This window comes from Pelophylax lessonae (assembly GCF_965119305.1).
Source record: "Pelophylax lessonae genome assembly, chromosome: 2".
NCBI lineage: Eukaryota > Metazoa > Chordata > Amphibia > Anura > Ranidae > Pelophylax > Pelophylax lessonae.
In genome coordinates, this window is record NC_138769.1 from 290,924,103 (window position 1) to 290,944,410 (window position 20,308).

General features: G+C 46.8%; 1 protein-coding gene across 1 annotated transcript in view; it reads right to left on the minus strand.

Moving 5' to 3' along the window:
• LOC309546566 (triggering receptor expressed on myeloid cells 2-like) overlaps nucleotides 1-12,571 on the minus strand; it is a 37,178-nt gene extending 24,607 nt beyond the window's left edge. Inside the window, exons 1-2 of the mRNA XM_082246316.1 lie at nucleotides 12,453-12,571; nucleotides 4,759-5,164 (exon numbers count right to left, since the gene is read on the minus strand). Coding sequence (XP_082102442.1) covers nucleotides 4,759-5,164; nucleotides 12,453-12,495 — 449 coding nt within the window. The 5' untranslated portion in view covers nucleotides 12,496-12,571. The remainder of the gene's footprint in view (nucleotides 1-4,758; nucleotides 5,165-12,452) is intronic.
• Between the last annotated feature and the right edge of the window lie 7,737 nt (nucleotides 12,572-20,308).

The following is a 20,308-nucleotide window of genomic DNA, read 5'->3' on the forward strand; positions in this document are numbered from 1 at the left end:
TCTTCCTGCTGTGTCTATGGGGCAGGAAGAAACATCCCCGAAGTGACTCAAGATGCAAAAAAATTTTATAAAAAATTGCTTTACATGCACTTTTAGGAATATCTGAAGCCAGATTGGTTAGTTTTAAATAGAGTAGGAAAAAGTATGTTTTTTTTTTTCTTTTTTTTCCGTGTCACTTTAGGTAGATTTGCTTTCCAAGACTCAACAGCATGGTCGACCATGGGGAGTAGAAATCTCTCCGAAGTAAAGAGAATTATTTTTTAAACCATGTTACATAAGAGTGTTTTCCTTTACTGACAATTAAAAATTTTAGATTTCCCTCTCACAATGGTCACCAGGACACTAAGAAGGTGAATCTCCCCAGCAGGGACACTAACCGTTATAACTACGTTCTCTAAAACCGAAAAAAATATGGCTATACACTTTACAGAAGTCAGACTGATGAGCTTTGAATACTAAAATATGGTAGCAGAATAGTTGTTGGGGACCTAAAGTGGTTGTAAATGCAGCTACAGTCATCATCCAGATATTTTTTATTTCAGCCAGCAATTCTCTACAATGTAAAAGCCATCCTGTGCGATCGGAAAGCTGTAGATTTGATCCGACGGTGGCGCCGTGTTACCACAGAGCTAGCCGAGGACCAGATGGTCCCTGGCCATCTCTGTCACCCTGGGAGGTGAGAAGCAACGTCATGGCGTCACTTCTGGCTCTGACAGATGTAAATGCTGCCATTTTTTCCCCCTAGAAAGCAGCAATCAACATTTTTTTATCTTGTGCTTTCCAGGGTAGAAGAGATATAATTTGGGGTCTTTTAGACCCTGGATCTCTCCATAAAGAGGACCTGTCATGCCTTATTTCTATCACAAGGGCACAAGGGATGTTTACATTTCTTGTGTTAGGAATAAAACTGATCAAAAAAAAGAAATTAAGGAACCGTTTATAAAATATAAAAATAAATATTTTTTTTAAAAGCACCCTGTCCCCTCTTGCTTGCACGCAGAAGAGAACGAATATGTAGGTCACGCCCGCATATGTAAACGGTGTTCCCACCACACGTGGAGAGTGAGAGCATTAATTCTAGTGATAGACCTCTGTAACTCTGGACTGGTAACCTGTAAACATTTTAAAGGCATCCCGCTATGGAGATTTGTAAGTACCTTAGTTTGGAGCCATTCCACAAGCTGGTGCAATTTTAAAGCATTGCATGTTAGGTATCTATTTACTTGGTGTAACATCATCTTTTATATTTTAGCTAAAAAATGGGTTACATATTAAATTCCTTCAATCAAGTGTATTTTTAAAAAAAAAAATTGTCACTGTGTTACTTAAATTTCAACGATCGCCATTTCACTCTCTAGGAACATACAGTAATATTTGCTGGTTTTGAGTAAATTTCTAGCAAATAAAAAAATACAGATTTTTACATGAAGGAGAGAAATGTCAGAATTGGCCTGGGTGGGAACTAGTTAATAAATCATCACATAGGTTTTACTCTCAGCTACATAAGGGTTTTAGAGAGTTGTGGGTATGGAGAAACAGCTGCACACTGATCTTCCCAGTGAATGGCTGTGCAGGGGGGGGCTGTCAGAACAAGTCTGATCATTGGAGGACAGGCAGGCTGAACTCCCAGCACAGCCAGAAAACTGACCACGCTTGGAAGGATGTGCCCTCATGATTAGTGGGGTCGGTTTGAAATAGGAAAGCAGGGATATGACAGGAACATCAGGTATTTCACACAAGGGGAACAGGATACTTTTAAACACAAGTACATGGCACAACAGAAACCTATAAGGAATATGAAACGTTGGAGTAACATATACTTTAGAGAGTTTGAGGGGATATTGTGCGAACTTAACATGGTTCTGGGGCAGAATTTAGGAGACTGGTTTTAAAGGCTGAATATTTACTGATTGGAATAAAGTATTTCTTGGCATTAAATGGATTAAAGGTGCTATAGGACAGCTGTTATGGGACACAGCTAAAAACCCCAATTGGGAATTTCTGGACATGCTGCTCTTTGCATGGCATATGAGCATTTTTCCCACATGAAGTGTGAAAACTACGATGACTACGATGGAAGTAAAGAAATTCACTCTTCTTTACAGATCTTCTCTAAATCCTTAAGGTTCCCTGGCTGTCATTTGGCAACTCAAAGTTTTAGCTCCCTCCATAAATGTTCTATAGGATTCAGGTCTGGAGACTGGCTAGGCCACTCCATAACCTTAATATGCTTTTTCTTGAGCCACTCCTTTGTTCCCTTTGTGGTATATTTTTGGTCATTGTCATGCTGGAAGACCCATCTTCAGTGTTCTGGCTGAGGGAAGAAGGTTCTCATTCAGGATTTCACAATACATGGCCCCATCCATTGGCCCCTCAATGTAGCAAAGTCGGCATGTACCTTTAGCAGAGAAACCGCTCCAAAGCATGATGTTTCCACCTCTGTGCTTCACTGTAGGGATGGTGTTCTTGGGGTCATAGTCAGCGTTTTTCTTCCTCAAAATATGAGAGTTGCGGTAATTTGAAAGAGCTCAATTTTTGTCTCCTCTGACCACAGCGCTTTCTTCCAGTCCTTCTTTTAATCATTTAGATGTTCATTGGCAAACTTCAGGCGGCCTGTACATGTGCCTTATTGAGGAGTGGGACCTTGTGGGTGCTGCAGGATTTCAATCCATGGCGATGTATTGTGTTACCAATGGTTTGTTTGGTGACTGTGGTCCCAACTGCCTTGAGATCATTCACTACACTGGAAGCCATGTAGCTCTGGGCTGATTCCTCACTTTTCTCATGATCATCCTTAAACCATGAGGCAAAATCTTACATGGAGCTCCAGACCAAGGGAGATTGATGGTTATTTGTATTTTTTCCATTTGCGAATATTCGCTCCAACAGTTGTCTCCTCCTTACCAAGCTTCTTGCTGATGGTCTTGTAGCCCATTCGAGCCTTGTACTGGTCTACAATTTGGTCCCTGTCATCCCTTAACAACTCTTTGATCTTGCCCATGATGGGGAGTTTAAATAGAAGAAAGAGATTCTGTGGACAGGTGCCATTTATAACCATAATAAGTTGTCATTAGGAGAGCCATCTTAAATTGACAGGGCTGATATGTGTAGCGCATGAGCACATACTGTAGGGTAGCCAGTCTGTGGGAGCCATAATTATTGTTGGTTGGTAGGGTATTAAATACTTCTTTTACTCACTGAACTGCAACTCAAATTATAACATTTGTATCATGTGTTTTTCTGGATTTTTGTTTGATATTCTGTCTCTATCAGTTAAAATACACCTATGATAACAATTATAGACCCTTCATTTGGGCAAACTTACAAAATTATTATTTTCAAATGATTATTTTCCCCACTGTATATTGTGATATAATGTAAATCTATGCTTACTCTGCTTGTAACATTCTCTTTGTATGTTTTATAAAATATAAATACGACAAAAGGTTTCCTCCAGAAACTATGGTTTGCGTTATAACACTATAAAGGGCAAGACCTTCAGTTTCTATGGGAAATGCACTTCTATATATGCCACCTAAATATTAAATCTTGCAAAGAAAAATCATCTTATAATGGTAGTAGGCCATCTGCCACAACTAAGCTGAATACATTCTTAATGTCCTAGTACGGGTATGCTCCATGCTTTCAACCTCTTTCCTCTTATTGTATTTTTGCTCATAAGACATATTTGGACTTGAATGCAATATTTTTTCATCATTACATTACTGTTTCTGTTGTGGGACAAAAAGTATCAACAGGGGGAGATATTTTTTTTTTTTTGTCTTGCAACTTTTTTTTGACACCTCTGCACTTTATGTGTACCCTAGACACTTCTTGTTCATCACATGCACTTACTCCACACTTGGCTGCATATCATTGCTCAAGACTAGCTTCCTAAAATAGTGAGAATCTGGGACCATGACTGCGCATTGTATATCATCACAGTTGCTTATAGTCTCCACCAAGTGAATGTGCCATGATTTACTCCTTTCGCACCTGAGCGTAGCAATTTTATGGCATTTTTTCCGGCATTTTTTTTTTAAGTGTTTTTGAAACTTTTTGCAATAATTTTTAAAGGGTTTTAGAAGTGTATTACAACAGTTTTACAGCTTCAGGCATTTTTGTTTAGCCAATTGAAAGCACAAGGGGGGAGGGGGGGGGGGGGGTTAGGGGTGGAGAGCTGCTGTTTGGGCAGAAAATGAGTGAAAAAATGACAGGCATTTCTATTGAAGTCTATGGGACAAAAAATGCTTGTAATCTGCTAAACAGAAGCACATTTACTTTGAGCGATAGGCATTTTGCTTCAGGTGTCAAAATGCTCATATGTGAACAGGGTACATTGAAATGAAGCGTTTCAGAGCTACAAGCTTCAAGTAGAAAATTGCTCAGAATGGGGCCTTAATGATACGGCCATGAATGTCCCTATGCAAACACAGATATGGGGTAACAACTGTCTCCTAACTGTGCTCCTGCATGGTCAACCATCCCAGGATCACTTTCACTTTTAATTAAATCTGCCCATCTAAAAGCCCTGATAACATTTAAAATTACACTAACTAACATGTTAAAGTTTAGAAATTCTTTAAATTATGTTAAAAATGTGTACTAAGAATAGGGTTTTTCACACACACTCTTATTTGCAGTTGTATTACCACTACATTATGACTGGTCCTCGTTAATTCATTTGTTTAAACTGTGTGAAATAATATGTACTGAACAACCAATGACTAATGCAAATAACTTGAGCCCCTTTCTTACCCAGAAATACTATACTGGACTTTATCCAAAGGTGAAATATTTCCTGGTAGATTCTCTTCGAGCACTAGCACTCTGATCTTCTGTAGAATGGCAACGTCCCCAAACATGACTGTCCTGCACTGATATACACCAGCATCATCTTTTTGCAGATTAGTAATATTTACTGTAACCATGCTTTCATACGCATTATCGGAGATTGTGGTGCTCCCTCTTGTTTTGCTGCCAGACAGAGAATAGCGATGAGCACTGACCACAGCCTGGCAATCACCAACTTCATCCTCTTTGCACCATAACTTCCTTGCCCATCGATCTGCACGGTATCGGTATGGACAAACAATGGTCAGTGTTTCTCCTAGTTGTCCTGAATATACAGTGATATTGTTTGCCAGACACGGGCCTGAAAAACCTGAGAAATAAGCAGAATGACAAATCCACTGTGAAATGACTGAAAGGAAAATAATAATTATTAATAAAAATGTGTATATATAGACTGTACATGTGCTATTGACTTGAGCGCTATTTCAATTACACAATTGCATACACATATCAATGGGGTTGATTTACTAAAGGCAAATATACTGTGCATTGCAAGTGCGCTTGCTCCAGAGCTCAGTAAATGGGGTAAAGCTTTACTTTGCAAAGAATACTCAATCACGTGCAACGAAAAAAAAAAAACAGCACTTTTGCTTGAACATGATTGGATGATAGAAATGAGCAGAGCTTCCCCTCAGATCTTGAGCAACTGCAGTGCACAGCATACAGTATTTAATTTTAGTAAATCAATCTCCCTGTGTGTTTGGATAGTCTGGCTGGGTTAAAAAGGCCTAAGCCAATTCACATTGCAGCAGATGTGTGTTACAGTCATTTCTATGTTCCATTTCCTTTTATATTCTGCTTATATACAGTACAGGTTATTAGCTTTCATACTACTTATGGCATTTGTAAATATGGTATATTTGTTCAGCATGAATATGGTTTTTTTTTTGGCTCTAAATTTTTCTCCCTTATCTAGTCATTTTCGCTCTGTTATTAGCCCCAAACCTAGTCCTAGCTGTTGCCCCAAGGCCTTGTTCATTTCTCCAATCCTTGTCTTTAATTTTGAAGTGATTTTTCACTCTTCCCCCCCCCCCCTACTTTTCTTTTAAAAGCATCTGATTACCTGGTGGTGTGTTCTGCACTTTTTAGCTACTTACCCACCCAGCAGATCAGCAGTGTGCTGCTGAGATTCTATTCTCTTCTGGAAGCACTCAGTCCCACGCCGCCATGTTTTGTGTGAAGTCATGGAGAGGCTGTCAGCTCTTCTGAATTTAGCCGTTTTGGATTTTGAAAATAAAAGTCTATGCCTGTCACATACATATCTCAGAAGACAGAGGCGTAACTAGAACCTTCAGGGCCCGGGTGCAAGAAACCAGGAAGGGCCCCCCCGGATCCCTGGCCAGGGCCCTTCCCTTCAAGCTTGGGGCTCTTCCCACTGATCCTGGGGCCCTTTACTCTCGTTGCGGGGCCCTTTATTATGGCCCCGCAGCGGGACCCTTTCACAAGTTCTGCAGTGGGCCCCCTTCCTGCCATCTTGGGGCCCCACGGTGGTGGAATGCCAGGGCCCAGTCGCAAGTGGGACCTTTGTGATCCTGGAAGTTCACCCACTGGTGTCAGTAGTTTTTATTTTTTGGTATTTTAATTGTATTATTGTTTATAATTTTATTTTATTTTTTTCACAATGTCACTGACTATGACTCTGTCCATTCAGAAAAGGAAGGAGCTGGTAAATTACATATTTACCGACCCCTTCCTGGTTCTCTATTGTGACACATCCCCTGCAGCAGCCGGCAGGAGAGGAAAGGGAGCACAGTGGAGGGGAGGGGGGGGGGGGGGTCAGCACAGTAAGGGGGGGGGGCCAGGGGAGCACACAGGGGCCCAGAGACAGCAGAACATAAGTGAACTGGATAGGAGGAGGCGGGGGCAGCATACAGAGGAACCAATCTCCTCAATTTTCCTCTTGCAGCTACAGGAGGAAAAAGGAGGACAGTGATTTCTTTACATGCTGCCCCCACCCCCCTCCTATCCAGGTGTACAGGGGAGCCGCACAGGCCCCCTGGAGCATGGGGCCCGGTTGCAATTGCAACCCTTGTAGTTACGCCCCTGTCAGAAGACATAAGGAGCACAGTGCATGTCATTTGCCAAGGTGAGTGACGTGTATAGGGAAAGGAGGGGAGGATAGGTGGCCCGAAGACATTTGTCTAAAAAATTTAAATAAAAAAAAAAAGCGCTATCTGTGTAGAAGACCAGGGGAGGGGTGGCGAGGAGACATGATGGTTTTAAGCTATAGTTGTTACGTGAAAGCTAAGAACCAATGACTGCCCTTTAAAGTTACAGGAAAATGGCTGACTGTTTCAAGTAAATACAAAATCATAAATACATAACAGGGCTCATGGAATATAAAAAAAAAAAAAACCTACAGTGAGCAATAAACCTTCAAATACCATTATTACGTAATTTATCAAAAGGTACCATTATTACGTAATTTATCAAAAGGTAGTCTATTAGGTATCTATGCTAAACCATGTAATAGGAGCTACCATTTTTAAATTTTAGGGTCATCCTAATTAGGATCTTAAGACAGCGTTGTTTGTAGATGTTTACCTGCAGGTGATTCTGCAAGTTCTCACTTCCTGTATAGTTGTACTTGCCTTGAAAGCCCAGATTTAATTCCATGTACTGCTAGTCTGATGTGCTCTCCAGCCCTGACTCACTTCTGCTACTTTGAAGAAACCGTCCGAGGCAGAGACATGTGCTTAGTATGTATTTATTATTGTGGGGCTTGCAGAAGTCTAAAAAGAAAAGCCGTGGCAGGAGCATGCTTGCATAAGAAGATGAGCTAGGAACTGCTAGTCAGTGTTTTTTCATTAATTGATGACTGACAAAAGCAGTTCGTAAATTAAAAAAAAAATAATGCAAAATGTGAACAAATAATACATCATTTTTTTTTAACACAACATGATGACATTTAATGAAATATAACATAAAGCAATTCCTCTAGGAACATGATTAAAATGTGTTTTAGAGCCTAACTCTGGGCAGTAATAAAATATTTAATATTGCCCTCCTCCCTAATGAAGTATTAAGTGCTCAGTGTTCTGGGGAATGGTTTCATGTCATTTGGTTCTCTTTATGACCACAGGTTCTCCAAAGCAGCTCTTCTTGCAGGTCTCCTACTGGTCTGGTCTCCCCTCCCACCGACATCATCACATACAATACAAGAGCAGCTGCCATGTCCTAGCCTGGTGACTTGGCTGCTGGTCCTGCATTATATCTGATAATAATTTAGGAGTGCTTGCCCCCCCTCCAGCTTGGGAGATAGGTAGAATCTAATACTTACCTGAGCCCAATCTCTATCCATTGATGTGCAGGAGTGCCTTGGCCAGCTGGGGCTCTACCTCCTGATTTGCTGACTCCTGCTGCTGTCAAACTCAGTTGACCAATCAGGAGAGATTGCTTAGGAAAGTGTATATAATGTTTTGGGGTTCTAAGTAATTTTCTAGTATAATAAACGCTGATCTTTACTTGTACTGTATGTGAGAAATTTCAGAACTGGCCTGGGCAGCAGGTGGTTAATTTATTATTAGTTTATTATTTAATCCGCTTATCTTTAAACATGTAACAAACCAGAACATGTAACAAATTTCTTATGCACTGAACTCATTATTACATGGGGTAAAATAGGTGGATGACCCAAGCACACACTGTATGTTTGACTGGCTGTGTCTTCAGGTTAAATCAGGGGTGGGGAACCTTTTTTCTGCCAAGGGCCATTTGGATTTTTGTAACATCATTCGGGGGCCGTACAAAATGTATGCCTAAATGTAATAGGCATTGCTTTGCGGCAAAAAAACGCTGTAAAAAATTGTGTGACTTTGAGGTCACAAAAGCGTGAAAGGGGGCCTTCAGTAATCAAGGTATAGTGTACCCCCTTTCAATGCAGACTTACCACAGCGTGCCCCCTTTCAATGCAGAGTGACCACAGCGTGTCCCCTTTCAATGCAGACTGACCACAGCGTGCCCCCTTTCAATGCAGAGTGACCCCAGCGTGTCCCCTTTCAATGCAGACTGACCACAGCGTGCCACCTTTCAATGCAGAGTGACCACAGCGTGTCCCCTTTCAATGCAGACTGACCACAGCGTGCCCCCTTTCAATGCAGACTGACCACAGCGTGCCCCCTTTCAATGCAGACTGACCACAGCGTGCCCCCTTTCAATGCAGACTGACCACAGCGTGCCCCATTTCAATGCAGACTGGCCACAGTGTGCCCCCTTTCAATGCAGACTGACCACAGCGTGCCCCCTTTCAATGCAGACTGACCACTGCGTGCCCCCTTTCAATGCAGACTGACCACAGCGTGCCCCCTTTCAATGCAGACTGACCACAGCGTGCCCCCTTTCAATGCAGACTGACCACAGCGTGCCCCCTTTCAATGCAGACTGACCACAGCGTGCCCCCTTTCAATGCAGAGAGACCACAGCGTGCCCCCTTTCAATGCAGACTGACCACAGCGTGCCCCCTTTCAATGCAGACTGACCACAGCGTGCCCCCTTTCAATGCAGACTGACCACAGCGTGCCCCCTTTCAATGCAGAGTGACCACAGCGTGCCCCCTTTCAATGCAGAGTGACCACAGCGTGCCCCTTTTTCAATGCAGAGTGACCACAGCGTGCCCCTTTTTCAATGCAGAGTGACCACAGCGTGCCCCCCTTTCAATGCAGAGTGACCACAGCGTGCCCCCCTTTCAATGCAGAGTGACCACAGCGTGCCCCCCTTTCAATGCAGAGTGACCACAGCGTGCCCCCTTTCAATGCAGAGTGACCACAGCGTGCCCCCTTTCCATGCAGACTGACCACAGCGTGCCCCCTTTCCATGCAGACTGACCACTGCGTGCCCCCTTTCCATGCAGAGTGACCACAGCGTGCCCCCTTTCAATGCAGACTGACCACAGCGTGCCCCCTTCCAATGCAGACTGACCACAGCATGCCCCCTTTCAATGCAGACTGACCACAGCGTGCCCCCTTTCAATGCAGACTGACCACAGCGTGCCCCCTTTCAATGCAGAGTGACCACAGCGTGCCCCCCTTTCAATGCAGAGTGACCACAGCGTGCCCCCCTTTCAATGCAGAGTGACCACAGTGTGCCCCCCTTTCAATGCAGACTGACCACAGCGTGCCCCCTTTCAATGCAGAGTGACCACAGCGTGCCCCCTTTCAATGCAGAGTGACCACAGCGTGCCCCCTTTCAATGCAGAGTGACCACAGCGTGCCCCCTTTCAATGCAGAGTGACCACAGCGTGCCCCCCTTTCAATGCAGACTGACCACAGCGTGCCCCCCTTTCAATGCAGACTGACCACTGCATGCCCCCTTTCAATGCAGAGTGACCACAGCGTGCCCCCTTTCCATGCAGACTGACCACAGCGTGCCCCCTTTCCATGCAGACTGACCACTGCGTGCCCCCTTTCCATGCAGAGTGACCACAGCGTGCCCCCTTTCAATGCAGACTTACCACATTGTGCCCCCTTCCAATGCAGACTGACCACAGCGTGCCCCCTTTCAATGCAGACTGACCACAGCGTGCCCCCTTTCAATGCAGACTGACCACAGCGTGCCCCCTTTCAATGCAGACTGACCACAGCGTGCCCCCTTTCAATGCAGAGTGACCACAGCGTGCCCCCCTTTCAATGCAGAGTGACCACAGCGTGCCCCCCTTTCAATGCAGAGTGACCACAGTGTGCCCCCCTTTCAATGCAGACTGACCACAGCGTGCCCCCTTTCAATGCAGAGTGACAACAGCGTGCCCCCTTTCAATGCAGAGTGACCACAGCGTGCCCCCTTTCAATGCAGAGTGACCACAGCGTGCCCCCTTTCAATGCAGACTGACCACAGCGTGCCCCCCTTTCAATGCAGACTGACCACTGCATGCCCCCTTTCAATGCAGACTGACCACTGCATGCCCCCTTTCAATGCAGACTGACCACTGCATGCCCCCTTTCAATGCAGACTGACCACAGCGTGCCCCCTTTCAATGCAGACTGACCACAGCGTGCCCCCTTTCAATGCAGACTGACCACAGCGTGCCCCCCTTTCAATGCAGACTGACCACTGCGTGCCCCCTTTCCATGCAGAGTGACCACAGCGTGCCCCCTTTCAATGCAGACTGACCACAGCGTGCCCCCTTTCAATGCAGATTGACCACTGCGTGCCCCCTTTCAATGCAGACTGACCACAGCGTGCCCCCTTTCAATGCAGACTGACCACAGCGTGCCCCCTTTCAATGACGCAATGATTGTGCAGGCCGCATGTGGGGATGAATTGCGATAACCAGATCTCCCTCTTAGGGAAAAATGGGGAGATTGGACAAAACAAAGCAGATTGGATATGCATGACATTACTGTAAAACGCCTTGGTAAATTTGAATTAGTATTTTAGTTCTGTTGAGCTTTTAATAATACATCTCTTATTTTTACTCCAAAGCACAATATGTATCTGAATTTTCATGATTAAATTGCACCTATTGCCATAGGTGGACCTGAGTTGTTTGATGCAGAATTCTTACCTAGATTTAGACACTGCATTTCATGGGGTGGATTTACTAAAGACAAATAGGCTGTTCACATTGCAAGGGAATTGTTCCTTGGCTTAGTGAATGTGGTAAAAATGAATTTTGAAAAGAATACCCAGTACCATGCAAGGAAAAAAATAAAACAACAAATTGTTGCTTTCACATGAGTGAAGGATGGAGAGCTTAATTAAAGCAGAGTTCCACCCTGAAAATTTTTTTTTAGCTAAAAATACCCCCGGGACATTTAGGGCTAGTGCATTTCAGCAACGATCGCCTCTGAACTGTCCCCTGTTTCACTTACCTTTTAGAAGAAATACTTACCTTGAAAATGTCTTGTCCAGCGCTGCCATCACAGGTGTGAGCAGCTGAAGCTGGAGTGTCCTCTTCAGTGACGTCGGAGTCCCAGAATGCCCTGCACCGGCCCTGCTCGTCACTTCCGGTGCAGGCGCGTCATCCCTGCACAGCTTCTTGGCATGGCCAGAAGCTGTTTAGCAGGGAATGACGCGCCTGCACCGGAAACGACGAGTGACTCCGGTGCAGGCGCATTGACTCCTGGGAGCGATGACGCTCATCTCCCAGGAGTCAATGCAAGCAGGAAGAGACGGCGCGGGCCGTGGCCACAGAGGGAAGAAGAGGAAGGAAGGTTGAGTATATTTTCTTTAAAAACAAGGTAAGTAAATAGAAAAAAAAAATGTAAACCATCCAATTCTTTTTCAGGTAAAAAAAAGCAAGTGGATGGGGCAAAGTTGTTTTCGAGGGCGGAACTCCACTAACCTCTTTGACTAGGCTAAAAGGAATTCCCCTGCAAAGTGAAAAGCCTGCTAGCCTTTAGTAAATCAGCACAATGTATCTACATGTCTGCTTCTTGGCAGTAAGCAATGACACTTCCAGAACTTGGATACATATACAGGAAAAAGACAGTTTGTACATGGTTTACAAAATTAGTTATTTTTCTTTCCTACTTTCCAGAATTAAATGTTTTAAAAAGCAAGAGTTATATGGTCATAAATAATTTGCTAAATGTGCTTTACTAGTCAAATATCAGACCTTGCTATAAATATTGAACATCTAATAGGAAAATATAGTTTCTTACCCAAAAGAGTGACAATACAAATAAGCCAGGTGCAAATGTCCATTTCTTAATTATCTGGCACAGCAAATAACCACAAGACTCCCTTTTTCTGACACCACGCCGCAAATGAAGTAAAAGAGAGGAACCAGGCAGTTTGTACAATGTTGATTGTGTAATGTGCTGAGCTAGACTTCATTAGGGCTAAATGTAGGATTGATCTCTGAGGGAGCATTTTGTGTGTGAAGGAATTGCGTAATCCTGGTATTATGTAAGAAGGAGACCAAAGGGCTGTATACGGTGATAGGTTGTGCCTTTTAGCTTTGGGGTGATATGAATGCAATACTCAACTTTAAACAGAACTCTTGGCCAAACTGAAAAGGCATAGTATAGTTTTGTATTCATTAAAATCATGTATTATAGAACATTCTTTGTAAAAGATTCTGAAATCTTTGGTTGTAGTTGTTGTACAGGGGCACAGCAGAATTTAGATTTAGAGAATGGTGGCAGTTGCATTTAAATGTCTAACGTGTTTTCAGGTACTGGGAGTGGATAAGGTGCTTAGGCAGCTTAGAGGAGACAGAGCATGGGCAGCACAATGACTAAGTGCTTAGCACTTCAACCTGGCAACACTAGGGTCGTCTGTTCGAATCCTAGCCATGGCACTACCTGCATGTGGTTTGCATGATCTCCCTGTGCCTATATTCCAAAGACATTATGGTAGGTAAATTGGTTCCTGTCTAAATTGGCCTTAGTATGTGTATGTACTGTATGAATGTGGGTTGGGGACAACTTTCAATTGAAAGCTCCTAGAGGACAGGGGCTGATGTGAATGTACAATATACATTATATCACAAAAGTGAGTACACCCCTCATATTTCTGTAAATATTTTATTATATCTTTTCATGTGACAACACTGAAGAAATGACACTTTGCTATAATGTAGTGAGTGTACAGCTTGTATAACAGTGTAAATTTGCTGTCCCCTCAAAATAACTCCACACACAGCCATTAATGTCTAAACTGCGGGCAACAAAAGTGAGTACACCCCTAGCAGAAAATGTCAAAATTGAGCCCAAAGTGGCAATATTTTGTTTGGCCACCATTATTTCTCTTACGTCCTCCGACAGTCGCCGCCTCTTCATATTCGTCACATATGGGGTATTAGACTTTGCTCCGAAGGAGTAGCTAGGCAACAGAATATGTTAACAATAAAGCTTTAACATATCCCACCCTCAAGGGGTGGTCCCCTCAGTCAATACCCTCCTACTTCCTGCAACCATATCTCAGTTTTAATGTCTAGCTTGTCAGGAGTGGCTGGCTCTCTCTGTGCTGGGACTTTCTGTCCCAGACTCTTTCTTCTTTTTAATATTTTGTTTGAGTTTTTCTCTCTACCTTTATTTAGCTGTTATTTTGTCAGCGTTAGTTAGTTCTTCGGACGAAGAGGATCATGCGGACTGGGTCTCGGGCTGATCCCCCTGGTCGCAGGTCGTGGGTCAGTGGCTTCCCAGTCTGCCATCGAGCGTTCAGCCAGGTAACGCTCCTGGCATAGTGAACGACCCATCCCTGTTCGGTGCAGGGATGATTGGTGAGGTGGCTACCTCACTGGACGCTGTGCGGTTTCTTAACCCCCATTTTGTGCGTCTTGAATTGCGACTCTCCCTGCCTCATGTGCAGCGGCTTGTTCGCCTGTGCGGGTCCCCCACGCCATGTGAGGTAAGTGTATTTATGTGGGGACCTGTCTGTCTGGGGGGGTGTCAGTCTGGGACTGTGTAACCTGCCTCTATTCACGCTGCTTGTCTCCCTATCTCTCGGCTGCATGCTGTGGGCTGCAAGGGGGGGGGGGGGAGCTGTATGACACTGTGTGTGGCAGACTGGTCAGTGTGAGAAGCTGTGTGCTGTGGGGCATGTTTTTTTGGCATGTTTGGGCATATACAGCGATCGCTGCGGCGATCTGACATGTATTCTTATATTGGAATGTAATGTGTGTTTTAATGCACTGTGGAGCGGCGGTTTCGGCGCCAAACGACGCCATTTTGCCTACACCCGCTCCGGCCGCATGGTTTACATGCATGGCGGCCATTTTCTTGTAGCCTCCATAGGCTTACATAGAGCGCCCTGGCAGCATCACTTCCTCTTTCCAGGAACACCGATCGAGGCAGCAGCAGCGGCGAGGGTCTCCTCAGGTTTTATCCTTCTGTTCTTGCTATCCATTGCCTGTGTTCAGTTTGCATATTCCCTGTGGGGGTCTCATTGTGCTTGAGTGTGGTGCGGTGGGCTGCGCTTGCCGCGCTTGCTTGAAAGGGGCAGTTAACCCTTGGTTGTCTGGCATTACAGGGGCAATGGATTCTCAGGAGGGCAAATTTCCTACAGTATTGGTGGAAAGCCAGGGGACCGCTGTTTCCCCCCCAGGGGGGGATTTAGCCACTATTGTGGCTGGCCTTGCTGCTCAGGTGCAAATGCTGGTGGCTGCTCAATCTACTAAAAGGCCCAGAGTTGCTCTTTCCTCTGATTCTGAGGGTGAAGGTGATGGGGCTGTTCTGGCAGGGGCCTCCTTATCGGGGTCCCGCTCCTCTCTTGATCTAGTGGGGTCTGAGGTGGAGGCTGAAGTTGAGGGGGTTGATAATTCTCCCCCTGGCTCGCCTGAAGAGCTTGCAATCATGGATGAGTTGATTGCTTCCATTAAGCAAACGCTGCGTTTGCAGGACGAAGTGTGTCCCCCCGCTGCCTTGGCGGCTTATGGGACGCAGAGGAAACGCAGGACGCCGCAGGTTTTTCCCTGCAATGCTGATTTTCAGCGCGCTGTTAAGGATCAATGGCGCGATCTGCGCAAACCTTTTGCGGTACCAAGTAAATTCAAGCTGCGTTATCCTTTTTCGCCTGCCACTGATGAAAGGTGGTGTGTGCCTCCACCAGTGGATCATGCAATTGCGGTTTTGAACAAAGCCACTGCGATTCCTGCAGAGGGTTCCCCTGTTTTCCGTGATGCCACGGATAGGAGACTGGAGTCTCTTGCCCGTCATACTTATTCTGTTACGGGTTCTATGCTTAAGGCTCTGTTTGCTTCTCTCATGGCGGCCCAGGCGATCGCAAGTTGGACGCAGATGCTTAGGCGCGTCCTAGTGGCCGACTCGGCCTCGCCGGCGACCCTGGATATGGTGGATCAGATCCACCAGGGTGTCATGTATCTGTGTGATGCGGACCTGGACCTGATTCCGTTGGCTGCACGTGTGCACAGCGTGGCGGTGTTGTCTCGCCGCCTGGTTTGGTTAAAATGTTGGTCGGTGGACCAATCTTCACGTAAGACCTTAGCCAATCTGCCTTATGATGGGTCTCGCCTTTTTGGGGAGTCCCTGGATGTGTTGATTAAGGGGATCACCGGGGGTAAGAGCACTCTCTTGCCTCATTTCCCCAAGGCTAAGGGGGCTTCTGGGAAGAAGCATGCTAATTTTCGGCCCCCTCAGGGGTCCTTTCGTGCCTTTCGGCCGCACTACAAGGGCAAACCGTTCAAAGGTCAAGGCTCTCAGAAGAAGCCCTGGTCTGGTAAACAGAAGTCCGGCCAATCCGGACCTGCAGCCCATAACAGTTCGGCCTGAAGGGGCGCCCTCACCCAGTTTTGGGGTGGGGGGACGCTTGCTCGGTTTTCTTCAGCCCTGGTTGGCCCGTGTACGGGACAGATGGGTTCTGGAAATCGTTCGATCTGGTTACAAGATCGAGTTTCTCTCTCGGCCGGAGAGCAGATTTTTTCCCTCAAATCTTCAACTGTCTCCAGAGCGCTTGCGGGACCTACACCTGGCGGTGCGGGACCTGAGGGCTCAGGGAGTGGTGGTTCCGGTGCCTCATCGGGACAGGTTTCGGGGGTTTTATTCCAATCTGTTCACCGTGCCCAGAAAGGAGGGCAAGGTTCGTCCGATTCTGGACTTGAAGGCTCTGAACCGCTCTGTGCGGGTTCGCAAGTTCCGCATGGAATCCCTGCGGTCGGTGGTGGCTGCCCTGGTTCCGGGGGAATTCATGGCCTCCATCGATTTGAAGGATGCGTACCTTCACATCCCCATATTCGAGGGTCATCAGAGGTACCTTCGATTTGCCATTGCGGAGGATCACTACCAGTTCGTGGCGTTGCCCTTTGGTCTCGCCTTGGCTCCGCGGGTCTTCACCAAGGTGCTTGCACCGGTTCTGGCATTATTGAGGGCCCAGGGCGTTTCTGTCCTGGGGTATCTGGACGACATTCTGGTTCGGTCTGCGACCAGCCAGGGTCTGGAGGAGGACCTGTCTGTCACGATGCAAACTCTGCAGGAGTTTGGTTGGACGATAAATTTTCCAAAGTCGACACTGAGTCCGTCGGTTCGTCTCCCCTATCTGGGAATGATACTGGACTCTGTGCAGGCGAAGGTCTTCCTGCCGGAAGACAAACTCAGGACTCTCCGGGAGGAAGTCAGGTCCCTCAGGGACGTTCCGAACTCGTCTCTGCGGACGTGTATGAGATGTCTGGGATTGATGGTCTCGGCCTTCGAGGCGATTCCTTTCGCACAGTTTCACACGCGGGGTCTCCAAGCGGAGATCCTGTCCAGGTGGGACGGGCGACCTCAATCTCTGGATCTTCAAATCTCGTTGAGTCTTCGCACCAGGGAAAACCTTCTGTGGTGGCTCCAGTCCCCGTTGGTGTCCGGGGGCAAGTCGTTTCGTCCGATCTCGTGGACGGTAATCACCACGGATGCCAGCCTGTTGGGCTGGGGTGGAGTTCTGGGCGTTCTGTCCGCTCAGGGGACTTGGTCGGAGGGGGAGTCTTCCCTTCCGATCAACATTCTGGAATTGCGTGCGATAAGTCTCTGTCTTCATCGCTGGACGGACCGGCTGCAGGGTTGCCCGGTTCGGGTGCAGACGGACAATGCCACGGCGGTGGCCTACATCAACCACCAAGGGGGCACCAGGAGTGCCCGAGCGGCTCGAGAAGTGGCCGACATTCTGTCTTGGGCCGAGACTCATGTCCCGGCGATAACGGCGGTTCACATTCCGGGAGTGGAGAACTGGCAGGCGGACTATCTGAGTCGCCAGACCCTGGATCAGGGGGAATGGTCTCTCCATCCGGCTGTCTTCCAGACGTTGTGCGCGAAGTGGGGTCTTCCAGATGTGGACCTGTTCGCGTCTCGCCTCAACAACAAGGTGAAGAGGTTCGTGGCAAGGACGCGCGACCCTCGGGCAGACGCGTCGGACGCGTTAGTGGTCCCGTGGCATCAGTACAGGCTGATGTACGCGTTTCCACCGATTCAGTTGCTGTCCAGGTTCCTTCGCAGGTTACACTCGGAACGCAACACGGTGATTCTTGTGGCACCGGACTGGCCTCGCCGGTCCTGGTACGCAGACCTCGTGAATCTGGCGGTCGACGCCCCGTGGCGTCTGCCTCTTCGAGACGATCTACTGTCTCAAGGACCGATATACCATCCTGCTTTACAGTCGCTGGCTTTGACGGCCTGGCTGTTGAGACCGAGGTCCTGAAGGAGAGGGGTCTCTCTCCGGAGGTCGTTCATACTTTAATCAACACGAGGAAGTCTTCCTCGGGGAAGGTTTATTACCGTACTTGGAAGGCCTATTTTGCCTGGTGTGAGTCCAGGGGGTTTTCACCCCGCACGTACTCGGTGTCCCGTGTGCTGTCTTTCCTTCAAACGGGTGTTGATCAGCGTTTGGCGCTGGCTACGATAAAGGGTCAGGTGTCTGCTCTGGCCGTTCTGTTTCAACGTCCCGTGGCTTCCAACCCATTGGTTGGCACCTTTGTTCAGGGTGTGCGGCATCTGGTTCCCCCGAGGCGGGATCCTCTGCCCCCTTGGGACTTGAATCTCGTTCTATCTGTGTTACAACGTGCTCCTTTTGAACAGATCAGGGAGATCTCGTTGTCTATGTTGTCCAAAAAGGTCGCCTTTTTGGTGGCGATCACTTCGGCTCGCAGAGTGTCGGAGCTGGCGGCTTTGTCCTGCAAGTCTCCGTACCTGGTTATTCATTTGGATAAGGTGGTCTTGCGACCTAATCCTTCTTTTCTTCCGAAACGAGTTTCGGAATTCCATCTTAATGAGGATATTGTCTTGCCTTCGTTGTGCACGAAGCCTAAACATCCAAAGGAGGTGAGATTGCACTCTCTGGATGTTGTTCGGGCGATAAGGGTTTACCTTAAATCGACTGAGTCTTTTCGAAAGACGGACTCCTTGTTTGTTCTTCCAGAGGGTCCTCGGAAGGGCATGGCGGCTTCGGCCTCTACCATCGCCAAATGGATCAGGCAGACCATTGAACAGGCCTATGCTTTGCAGGGGAAGGTTCCCCCTGTGCCTGTGAAGGCGCACTCTACTAGATCTCTGAGTACGTCTTGGGCCTGTCGTCATGGGGCTTCTGTAGCCCAGGTGTGTAAGGCGGCGACTTGGTCGACCGTGCACACTTTCACAAAATTCTACAAAGTAGATGTTCAGGCATCGGCGGATGCTTCCTTTGGCCGCAAGGTTCTTAGTGCGGCTGTTCCCTAGGGTCCCTTGTTGGGGACTCCTGGCTGTTGGGATAAGTTTTGTATCCCCTGGTTTTTTGTCTTTTCCTGGGTTGTTGCTCCTGTTGAGCACTTGTTTTTTGCTGTTGCCCAGCTGGTTTCCTTCTTTTGGTAAGGTTCCTTCTTTGATGCGGAGACTGCGTTGCCTTTCGGCGCGGATGCGTTTCCCACCCCTCATGTTTGCACTGCTTTGGGACGTCCCCATATGTGACGAATATGAAGAGGCGGCGACTGTCGGAGGACGTAAGAGAAAACGGAATTTTTGTAAAATCTTACCTGTAAAATTCCTTTCTCTGAGTCCTCTGACAGTCGCCGCCCCCGCCCCTCTTTTGGGGTTTGATTGTATACTCTACTGCTATTCCACTAAAACTGAGATATGGTTGCAGGAAGTAGGAGGGTATTGACTGAGGGGACCACCCCTTGAGGGTGGGATATGTTAAAGCTTTATTGTTAACATACTCTGTTGCCTAGCTACTCCTTCGGAGCAAAGTCTAATACCCCATATGTGACGAATATGAAGAGGCGGCGACTGTCGGAGGACTCAGAGAAAGGAATTTTACAGGTAAGATTTTACAAAAATTCCGTTTTTCCAGCACTGCCTTAACCCTCTTGGGCATGAAGTTCACCAGAGTTTCACAGGTTGCCACTGGAGTCCTCTTGCACTCCTTCATGATGACATCATGAAGCTGGTGGATGTTAGAGACCTTGCGCTCCTCCACCTTCCGTTTTTAGGATGCCCCACAGACGCTCAATAGGGTTACATAGTTACATAGTTAGTGAGGTTGAAAAAAGACATCAGTCCATCCAGTTCAATCTATGATGTATGTGTGTGTTTGCTTTTAACCGTACATTGTATACCCCTGTATGTTGTGGTCTTTAAGGTGCCCATCTAATAGTTTTTTGAAACTATCAATGCTCCCTGCTGATTCTACTGCTTGTAGAAGAGAATTCCACATCCTTACCGCCCTTACAGTGAAGAACCCCTTACGTATTTTAAGGTTAAACCGCCTTTCCTCTAGTTTTAGTGAGTGGCCACGTGTCTTATTGTATTTCCTTACTCTGAATAGTTTGTTCCTTATGCTAGGGTCGCCAGTACAGTATTTGTACATTGATATCATATCCCCCCTCAAACGTCTCTTCTCTAGAGAGAATAGGTTCAGTGCTTGTAGTCTTTCCTCATAGCTGATGTCCTCCATTCCCCTAATTATTTTTGTTGCCCTTCTCTGGACTCTTTCCAATTCCAGCACATCCTTCCTGAGGACCGGTGCCCAGAACTGGACAGCATACTCCAGATGTGGCCGAACCAGAGTCTTGTAGAGCGGGAGAATAATCTCTTTATTTCTGGAGTGAATC